Genomic DNA, 10758 nt, shown 5'->3' with positions numbered 1-10758 from the left:
AATGTTACGATATTTTGTATAAAATTTATAAATAAATCTTTAGATTCTCCATTGCCAGTTTTGTAACAATCGTTCATAAGTTTTTTAAATCTTAAGAAAAGTACGTAGATTATATAATATTTCTGATGCCAGCACCGTTTATTCTGACTCTGAATCTTCAGCCATTAAATCATTGTCGTAATCATATTCTATTTCTACGTCTGGTTTGATCGCCAATTCTTGAAGTTCATTATACGTCATCGCTTCTTCTAAAAATGGTTTCATATGCTGTTCTATCGCATATTTTATCAAATGGTCCATTGCAACAATGACTAGTGTTTTAGATTTTGGTCTAAATAAAAATTTAATAGTATTTATATTCTAAGATCAATTCAAGTTACAATTGAAAAATTAAAAGTCGAGATCTTACGTGATGTCGAGTACTTTGAAGCTTACTAAGTTAATTTTTGCTTTATTTTCACTTAATCTTTTCAGTGACATGATGAAATAAGAATTCGACGTTTTGTATGTTTGTTCTTTATTATTTACAGGACTGTCACTTGAGAGTTCAGTGATGTGTAGCTATGTAAACAAATTTATATTTATTAGATTAATATCATTATTTTAAAATCTTTCAAATAAATATTTACCTTCAGATTTCCAAAATCAACTGGAACATGGACTATAACTAAGTCCTCTTCATTTGAAACAATAACATCTTTATCCTGAAAGAAAGATAATGAATCAAACTGATCTATCCAACCTGAACAAACTTTGAGACTCATTTCATTATTTTTTTCAATTAGACAAAAAAATTCAGAGTATTTCAATTTTGGAGATTTTTTAACAAGTAAGGAATTTGTTATGCAGATTATCTTTTCTGATAGATTTTTTAATGCTTTACGTAGTTTTTTGTTGTGAATGCTGAAAAGAAACAAAAAGTTTTATTTGTAGTTTTTATTGTGAAATAATATTTAGTGATTTAGTTTTTATAATTTATAATATTTAGTGATTATATACATTCAGAATTTACCTTAATACGTTTTTCAGTGAGTAATCAGCACCAACACTGTTGCTTACTAGACATTTTATACTGAGCTGAGTTACCATGTAATTTTCAAGAGCTGGGCCCAATTCTTTAGTAATGTATTCTAACATAGATTGTTCTAATAATTTTCCTGAAAATATTTTATCATTATTCAAGATAAGCTTGAAAGTTATTCAAATTTGAGGAATGTTTAAAAAGTTACTTTTATGAATGTCTGATTCTTTTGTAAAAACAGAGATTTCCTTTGAGTTGTCAAAGTACTTGAAAGACAAATCATTCTTGACAAATTTGTACTTGCAATTATCAAAGTCCCATCCATCTCCACAGATTTTCAATCCAATTGTTTGTATCAATTCTGCATTGTTCAGAAAAAGTCTGAAAAAAACTTTTTTTATAATTTAATCACTGAAAATATTTATTTCAACCAATAAATCCTATTTACTCATAAGTTGTTTCGATAGGTGACTTTGAAGTACTGTATATTCTCATTTTCCCTTTCAATTTTCCATCTTTAACAAGAAAACGAGCTATAACTGCAAGTGTTGTTAAGCGTCCTCCAAAATTAGAACTTATATCTACATGTGGATCTTTTTCATAGGCTCCTTCAGTTAGAACTCTTGATAATGAAAAAATAATATTATATTTACTTGTCAAGAATAATTTCAAATTGAAAAATTCAGTTCTAATTTGGATAAAACACACACATAAGATCATTTCCTACTCTGAAAAGTATGTCGTCTATGTAGATTGTTTGGTACTTATTTTTACGACCTTCATTCTTGTACCACATCATCACATGATTTTCCCAATCCTACAAATTAAAAATTTTTTTATTTTTTACAGTATTGACTGATGGTATTTGAAGATACAAATTTTCTAAAAATAAAACTTACATTTTCAAAGAAACACGTAATACCCTCACCAATAAAATCAGTAAGTTCAGCCAAATAATCATGGTAATCAACTAAAACATTTTGACTTTTAATATTTTGTCAAACTATAAAACCAATGCAAAAATATAATTCACTAGTTAAAAATGTATATTACTGAATAAATAATATAGTTCAATGAGATCCAAGCATAAAAAATAAGTTTTTAAATTAACTTACTTTCAACGAGATCCATTGTTTTTTAATCTTTATTTTAATATCACAATACTACTAATGCGATCAATAGATCAGCTGAATTCTGGAGTTGGGTTAGTATTTGGCGCCACATAGTGCACATATCATACGACAGGTATATAGTTACCCATACATAATGGAAAATATTGAGTGTATGATGTATTACAATTACTATAATTAAATAATATATAAATAAAAACCATTAGAGTAAAATTGAAATAATTTTTCTAAAAAAATGTGTAGTTTAGTTGAAGATGTGTTTGAGTGCGAAGAAGATGTCGTGTTAGAGGTGATTATTTACATGGTTTTATGTTCTTTCCTCTATTTTCTTTTTAAAAATGTCTATTTTATTGAAAAACAATTTTAAAGGGAAGTGAATTATATCAAGCCTTGACGAGCATGGGTTATACAAATTTTGATTACATGCCAAGAGTTGATGAAATTAATGCTACTCCAGAATCAGAAGTACTTCCTATAAATGTAAATAATTGTCAATTTTTATTGTAAGTCATTGGTGGTAAATAATTGTTTGCAATTATATTTTTCAGGCTTACTGTTCTTTAAAAGAGACTGCTATTGAGAAGGCAAACTTATTTTGCCATTATGTTTTACAGGTATATTTGCTAATTTCATCACATAGTAATTTAATATTTGAATTAGTATTTGATAGATTTTCTAAACTATGTTTAGGAAAATAAACTAAGTCTCAGACAATTGGAAATTATTTTGAAAACAGAAATTTTACTTGATGATCACGCTGCTATGATAAATGAAATTTACAATAGAGAAAATACTTCTATTAAGCAGTGAGTACTGAAATTTTTTATTATATGATATGTTATGGATTATTAAATTTTCTTTTTTATTTACAGTAAAATTCTCGAATGGTCTCCTCTTATTAGTTCAATGCTAATATCATTTTGTAACCTGGTAACAAAAAAGAAAATTACAGGACTTGCAGTTTCGGCTTCTACAGTATTTGGATATTTGATGTATGAAAAATGCAAGCATTGGAATATGAGAAGAAATCTATGTAATCTTGTACAGTTACAAAATGAACTACACAATTTTATTACACAGTGCCTTAAAACTTTGAGACGTACCCACACAAAAAAGCTATTAATCTTAGATCAGTATGAAAAACAAGAGTGAGTTTATTTAATATTTATCTAGGTTTTGATTATTTTTAAAATCAACTTGATATCTTATTTACAACCTTTTTCATTTTTCAGATTGATAGGGAATGAAAAATGGAATATTATTGTTATAATGAGAAAACTGCTTATAGATATTTTTGAAAATTTATCTTACATTTATTATCAAAAAGCTAGTGAAATATTAGATCTGTTACCAAAATGCATGCGACTGAACTGTATTTTAACTAAGCTTGAATTTGAAACTATCTGTACCAATAATGATGAGTCTTACAATATTTTAAGGGTAAAGAAAATTTAATGAATAATTTAATAGACAAAAGTAATTATAATTTAAAATAAGAATTATATTTACTTAATTTTTCAGAGATTTTACTACACTTTTATTTTGGTACAGTCAGAAACAATGTTCATCATAGCAAGTGCTTATAGTAGTCAAATGGAAAAAGGATTTTTTCGTATTCCAAAACAAAAATTAGCACACACAGTTCAACATTTAATAAGATATTTAAGTGGCTATCATTTAAAACTATTAGAAATTATAAATGCATATCAAGTTTGTGAAATTCAGCCTATTCAAAGGATTTTCAAGTAATAATATTGTTTTAACTTTAATAATTATATAATTCTTATAATCTGTTGAATTAAATTTCTTTATTTACAGAGGTATATCAAACTCAAAATGGCAAGATACTTATATCCACTTAAATTTGACATCTCAAAAGATTCAATTGGCTTTTAGGGAAATCATGTCTACTTTGGAAACTATCGACAAGTTTTCAGAAAAAAATGAGAATGACTTTGATTTAGCAGAGATTATTACAGAAAAAATGAATGAAGCATACAAACAGATTGAAAATGCTAGAAGCTTTGCAGAATTTACCAGTCTTCTTATAGCAAAAGCTCAACATAAACCTAAAAAAAATCTAGATGAAGATCTAGGCAAAGAAGATTTGTTCCCTGTCAGCAATGAAAATAAAAGAGTAATCAATCTTGATGATGAACCAGAAATAGAGGATGAAGTTTTTGAAGAATACATTAAAGAGGAATATTTGAAGCCTTTGTATGAAAACAAAGAGACAAGTATCATTCAAGATTTTAAAATTGATAAGTTGTTGAAAAAAAATTTCATGAGTGAGCTCAAAGAAGCTCTTATTGAAAAACAAAGATCAATGAGTGAGAGGGAACTCAAAGCATTGAAAAGAATGTACAACAAAATCCGTAAAGACTCAAATATTGTCAAGACTGATACAGGTGAGGGTTCATTCTTATTTGAAACACAGTTGAAAATGGAAAAGAAAAGTTGTTATCTTTGTAAATAAATTTATTTCTCTTTGCAGAAAAACTAATAGAAGATACAAAGTTCAACAATGTCTCATCAGTTGCTATTCTAAAACCTTCATATCCAAATCAAGCGTTGCCTCCACCACAGCCATCTCAACGTCGTCAACTTTCAGCACTGCCACCACCACCACCAATACCATCACAATTACCTATTCAACATCAACTTCTACCATCACCACCACCACCATCACCACCACCACTACCACCACCAATACCGTCACAATTGCCTACTCAACGTCAACTTCCACCACCAACTTCTCTACAACCGTATCAGCATCAGTCTACACCACCACCTCCACCACCTCCACCACCTTCGCCACCTCTGCCACCTCCGCCAATTTCAAATAATACAATCATCACCGAAACTGTCGATACAGAATCAAAGACTCCAGTTCCACTTCCAAGATTCAAAATGTTGACGGCCGAAAATCAATTTTTTGATGTTGAAAGATTTTCTATCAACGATTGCACCCAGAATATGGTAAAATTTCATCCTCTCAGAGTCGCAGAAGAGACGTTTATAGGCAGCGGAGAGAATTCGGACGAGGAGTATGTTTCTAAGAAAGACAGCAGCGATAGTGATCATGATATTGCTGAAATGCAATAAATGAATTATCTAAATATTTTGTCAAACTATAAATATATACATGAAGATATTGTACATATTTTCAGAGTAAGAAGCAATTGTAAATATATATTGTAAATATTCACGTCTGGCTTGAAGGCCGTAAAGATCAATTTATTTATTATTATCTGTTTTCCTAAATATTACAATTTTTTACAATATTCAAACCAGTCTTTTCAATGTTATTCAAATTTTCTATCAAAGCGCGCTGTTCCTTCAGTTTTCAATATGGCGATAAATATTTGGCTATTAAAGAAGTATGCGTATGTATATGTGTATGTGAGTGTACGAGGAGTCTCGTGTAAAAGGTTTGGTCGTAGCGTGAGGTAGCCGCCAGGCTCACACTCGGGAGGTTGGTAAGGTAGAAAAAGCGTCTCTTTCCGATGCTACCGACTGGACTCGTCAGTGAGGCTCGACGGCCGGTAACATCTGCCTCATACGCTCGAACGTGCTGCTCGTACCACTATGCGGACTTTTATATTCAGCGAACGTATTTCTTGCAGCTCGTGGCTGGCCGATACCATCTAGATGTGGATGGTCGATCATGAGACTGCCACACATATATACCATGGAGACTACATACAGGAGACGAAGCGGCCTATCCCTGCCTGTGTTAGAGTTTAGGAGCTCCAAGTCCCCCATAAGGTGCCTCACATCCTATAGATATATTTCAATATCTTGCGGGTACTATATAATACTATACCGATAACGCCGACCAGTTACCATGCGTTGGCGCACGTCGATAACTCGAGTCATCATTAGATGGCGCCGTAGCCCTCTAAGGCACTTTGGGGGACTTAGGCTGGAGAATTCTTATACATTGCGCTTCGTCTCCTGTATGTAGTCTCCATCACATATACACTAAACATGGTGGAGCGCTGGACGCCAGAGTTTGTTTTTATATTACCTCCGTAGAATATTTAATGTGTATTTTTATAGTTCTTTTAATTAACGAAGAAGAGTCGTTTTAATTGTTAAAAGTGAAGTATAAAAATGCCCCTTCCCGCTGCGTTAGCTGCGCGTTTAGCAAAAAGAGGGCTAATAAACGGCAAGAAAAGTGGTAAGACATAACCTATATACAATATTGATTTTGCTTTTTAAAAAGTTTACGTTTACTTACATAAATTACATAAATTAATTCCAGATTTTAATAAAGAACCTAAGAAGAAGGTACACGAAGAAGTTATAGCAGAAGATTATGATAATACTAAAGAAGACATTAGTCAGATTGACATTACTCAAAGATTTATGGTACACTAGTTTATATAAATTTTACCTATCAATGGAATGAAAATGACAATTTATTTGATATATATATTTATTGTTTTATATATTGTTATTGTTAGGGATACATTGGCTGCCCAAACAAGTATAACATTTATCATGATTGTACGAGAAAGTGTAAAGAACAATGGGGTAAAGGACACACACAACCTCCTGAGAGGTACTTAAAACGACAATTGAAATTAGTTCAAAAATACCCTCTACCAGAGACATGGAAAGCTATTTATGATCCTGGAAGGTAGATAGAGCTCATTATTATAGTACACGTTGAACATTTATTAATACTTCTTTATTGATCACAGTGGGCAACATTACTATTGGGATTGGTCTTCAGATTTAGTATCCTGGTTTCCACCTGGTCACCCAAAATGTCAAATTTCTCAACCTGCATCACAGTTAAGAGAAGAATTGCATTTGAAAGAAGCTGAGAAAGATGACAATGTGTCAAGCGAGGAAAGTGGCAGTGAACAGGAGCCAGATGAGGTGAGAGAAACTTGATTAATTTAAATCTAATGATTTTTATTAATTTAAATCTAATGAAAATAATTTTTATTACATTTTATTTTTACAGATAAATGAGCCAGACGCCAAACGCGAACGAAAGGACAGTCGAGAAGAAAAAGATCGCGAACGCGATCGAGACCGAGATCGTTCACGAAGTGGTACTGATAGACGACATCGCGACAGACCTGAAAACCGAAATAGTAATAAAAAAGATCGGACACTTGATCCAATGGATCCTGCATCATACAGTGACATACCTCGTGGCAAATGGTCAGATGGATTGGCCAGACAAAACGAAGCAAAGACTGGTGTTGATACTACTGCTTCTGGACCTCTGTATCAGATGAGACCTTATCCGAGTCCTGGAGCTGTGCTTCGTTCCAATAAAGCTGGTGGTAAAGAACAGAGTGATGGAATATCGGGGAAGCCTAAAGTTTCATTTCCTGAGGAACCCGAATAAAATTATATTTGAAACAGTTGTATATAAACTTTGTGAGATGATGAAAGTTTTTTTTATTTAAGAGTTGAAGAGGATATATGATAATTGATGGTGAACATTAAAACTATTGTTGAAAAGAAATATCTATTGATTTTTTGTGTAAAAACTTCTATACCAAATTCACAAAGGTTTTTATAAGCATTTCAAAGTTTCGCATTATAATATTTTTTATTCCTGAAATACGGATTATGAATTTAAAATATTGACAAATTACCATTTACTTTCATACAACAAAAGGTATAAACGTATTCCTTAATAAATTTTAAGTATGCCTTGGCACCTCCACGTCATGATCAGTTTTATAACTATAATATCTTCTATTTAACATGAACTGCAGAGAAGAATATTATTTATAATGTACAGTTAATAGCTTCAACAGAATAATAGTTCTAGTAATGTTTTAGATTTATGAAAAATTATGTTTGGAAGACACCCATTGAGAACTTGTTTATTACATAATTTTAATGATAATAAATAATACTACATAAAAAATACTAGTATGTATAAATATTTCTTCTTATTTAACAAGCAAATACTTGCACATTTTTAATGTTCCCATAAAGCTCAAACTTTGTTTCAGTTCAAGCTATTAACTACACACTATAAATAATATTTGTCTCATTACGGTTATAAAACTAATAACGATGTGTCGGTGCCAAAGTATATCTAAAATTTGTTAAGAAGTACGTTATGTTCCTCGCTATACGTAACAGAAATAAATAACAATTTGTCAGTATTTGAAAATTCATAATGAATATTTTAGGAAAACTCAATTTTATAGTCCAAAGCTACAGATTACATGCATTCACGATGATTGAAAATTGTATTAATACTGACATGAACAAATTTATATAAATATATTGGAATTAAAATGATACTTCCTACATACTTAAAAACTTACTAATCTAAGATTCAAATTAACTAGAAAAGGGTTGATTAATTTAAATGTTACGTCTTATAATTATTCCTCTGAACAGATAAAATTAAGTTATTTATTATAATTTTTCCAAATCGGTATGTAATTCCGATAAACAGTTAATTGATCGATGTAAATTTTTTAAATCTTCGAAACGAGAAAAATGCAGAGTCACCGAAGTAAATATATTGTTCTGTACTTAATGTTGATGTTGATATAATTAATAAAATATTATTAGCTGCTCTTGTAAGATAGGGAATTAAACAAGTTTATTGTATACTAATTTCTTTGTGCTACCTCTTTTAAAATTTTGATTTTTGTTTTCAGATATATTCTACATATAATTTATTGTTAACAAACTTTAAAAATGTTTAAGCATTATTACAATTTATATGTAACTAAATAATAGGAACAAATTAAATCTAAGCCAAAGGCAGTATTAATTAAATTAATAAAATTGTCACAAGCACAACGCTTGTTGATATGTTCGTATATGACGCGAAAAATTAACATGGGTCGTTTCGAATCATAGCTTTTTATTTGTAAACGGAATTACCGAAATTCGTTGGAAGTCATCCTTGGCAAAAATATTTGCAGAAATGTATAAGATCGTTACTTAATGTTTTTGAGGGTTAATGAAATAACGACACTGAATGTCAGAGATATTTACATGTAGTATATATTACACAAAATGAAAAATACTATGTTTACCAAACATACAAGATTCGGGGCGTATTTGAATAAGAAATATGTCAAACGAGCACTCACCGGTTGGCATTTACAATACATTACGCTAAAAATTACATAAAAACAGACAGCTCGATAGCTCGAATCATAAGTGGGTAATAAAAAAAATCTTGTAACGTCAGTCGGTATGAATCGATCAGAGTCTGCGATTGGCGCGGTTCCACTTTTCTGCCTTGCGCAATCGCACTTTTAGCATAAAAGTGAAAAAGTAATGGAAATTGAACTTATTGCTATAGCGCTGAAATTCTTGAGCAAGCGATCTGTGTCCATACCCTTCGTCTCCTGTATGTAGTCTCCATGTTGCTGATGTACGTTTTCTTCCTCTTGGCAGCGCTGGAAATATACCATTCCAACGTAGCCAATGCCTAATAACGCGCGCGGAGCCGACGAGAAGGGGGCCGCGAGGGCGTGGCCACGCGACGTCCCACAGATTCCACTGAGATGGCTGAAGTGTATGATATACAGTATGATTAAAGATACGAATTTTCTGAAAGTAAAATTTATGTATTTAAACCAACACGTCATTTCCTCGCCAATGAAATATGTCATTGTAGTTGTGCTTTAAGGAGGTCTCATTTTGAAGCTGTTATTGTCAACTTTAAATTGAATTGTTTAATGATAAACAATACGATTTCAGCGAAAAGTTATGACAGTTCTCGTTGAGGAATTCGATATTACATTACACTAAAAAAAATGATTTCTTTCGTTTGCAATAGCTCAGATTAAATACAATCAAACAGCTCATGCAAGGTCTCATTATAGTTATTAGTATGTTTTAAAATGAAACCTCGTATACTCAAAAAATCGATTTTTGTAAGAAGTTATGGCTGTTTATTTAAAGAACGCCATATTAATTGTATACATGAAATATTCGAAAAATTGGTAGTCCGACCAACCTACACAAACAACTCTCTTCATTATTTCGGATAAACAATATTTTTACAAAATTTTAAACCGATTCGATTCAAATTACTCTTGTTATCGTAAAAAAAAGGGTCTATTTCCAGATAAATTTTTTTTGCAGAAACTAAACCATAAAAAAGCTTAAACATTACAACATATTTTACTAATAATATGAGACACCTTCAGTAAAATGTTGAAAAAGTTTCATGCACTATTTTCAAAATACGATTTATTTTCAAACGTTTTGTAATATAACTTTGAAACGGGAATAGCTAGAAATACGCCTTTTTTTATGAAGGAAAATTAAATTTATGGAAAACTTCAACATAAAATTGAACGAATATCATGCATCAGCTCAAAGATATTTAAAAAATCAAATTTCATTATTTTTTAATTCTCCGGCCGAAAAACAGGTACTTTTCACATACTCGGACAAAAGCGTGTGTTCAAAGTCCAGCTTTCCACAATCGTATGCAAATAGTACATTACGAAACAAGTGCGGGAAAGTAGATTCGTGACTCGTGTGTCGCGTTTACGCCCAAGCGAAGAGAGAAAAATTTCTTCAAATCTGTGTCCTTAATATAAGGATCTTTAAATGAACAGCTATAACTTTCAACTTTAAAACGAAACC

At 31.0% G+C, this 10758-nt stretch overlaps 3 protein-coding genes and 1 long non-coding RNA gene across 6 annotated transcripts; 2 read left to right on the top strand and 2 right to left on the bottom strand.

Moving 5' to 3' along the window:
* Positions 1-26: 26 nt before the first annotated feature.
* LOC131666348 (uncharacterized) lies at positions 27-2264 on the bottom strand. 2 transcript variants are annotated; one of them, XM_058938949.1, is made up of 9 exons: positions 2137-2264; positions 1921-1991; positions 1732-1838; positions 1470-1643; positions 1230-1402; positions 1013-1157; positions 630-903; positions 410-561; positions 27-331 (listed from the first exon to the last, which is right to left on the bottom strand). In XM_058938949.1, the coding sequence occupies exons 1-9, from the start codon at positions 2150-2152 to the stop codon at positions 139-141; spliced, it is 1305 nt and encodes a 434-aa protein (XP_058794932.1). In that variant the 5' UTR covers positions 2153-2264; the 3' UTR covers positions 27-138. The 2 variants fall into 2 exon arrangements, with proteins under 2 accessions (XP_058794932.1, XP_058794933.1); XM_058938950.1 differs by having other exon boundaries at positions 1921-2024; positions 2137-2219.
* On the top strand, positions 2199-5361 carry LOC131666347 (arp2/3 complex-activating protein rickA-like). 2 transcript variants are annotated; one of them, XM_058938948.1, is made up of 10 exons: positions 2199-2303; positions 2395-2440; positions 2521-2631; positions 2700-2765; positions 2842-2957; positions 3024-3299; positions 3384-3591; positions 3673-3896; positions 3970-4559; positions 4646-5361. In XM_058938948.1, the coding sequence occupies exons 3-10, from the start codon at positions 2551-2553 to the stop codon at positions 5254-5256; spliced, it is 2172 nt and encodes a 723-aa protein (XP_058794931.1). In that variant the 5' UTR covers positions 2199-2303; positions 2395-2440; positions 2521-2550; the 3' UTR covers positions 5257-5361. The 2 variants fall into 2 exon arrangements, with proteins under 2 accessions (XP_058794931.1, XP_058794930.1); XM_058938947.1 differs by lacking the exon at positions 2199-2303 and having other exon boundaries at positions 2359-2440.
* Positions 5362-6122: 761 nt separating this feature from the next.
* Positions 6123-8694, top strand: LOC131666340 (polyglutamine-binding protein 1). The gene is made up of 5 exons (XM_058938941.1): positions 6123-6334; positions 6419-6525; positions 6621-6796; positions 6861-7041; positions 7130-8694. Exons 1-5 carry the CDS (start codon positions 6268-6270, stop codon positions 7520-7522), a joined length of 924 nt encoding a protein of 307 aa, XP_058794924.1. The 5' UTR covers positions 6123-6267; the 3' UTR covers positions 7523-8694.
* On the bottom strand, positions 7124-9489 carry LOC131666341 (uncharacterized). The gene is made up of 3 exons (XR_009302087.1): positions 9246-9489; positions 7320-7505; positions 7124-7247 (listed from the first exon to the last, which is right to left on the bottom strand). It is a non-coding gene; the product is annotated as an uncharacterized LOC131666341 (long non-coding RNA).
* Positions 9490-10758: the final 1269 nt, after the last annotated feature.

Source organism: Phymastichus coffea, unplaced genomic scaffold (assembly GCF_024137745.1).
Source record: "Phymastichus coffea isolate CEN01 unplaced genomic scaffold, Cenicafe_Pcof_1.1 PCOF00058, whole genome shotgun sequence".
In the NCBI taxonomy this organism is placed as follows: Eukaryota; Metazoa; Arthropoda; class Insecta; order Hymenoptera; family Eulophidae; genus Phymastichus; species Phymastichus coffea.
This window is presented reverse-complemented; position numbering and strand designations above follow the sequence as displayed.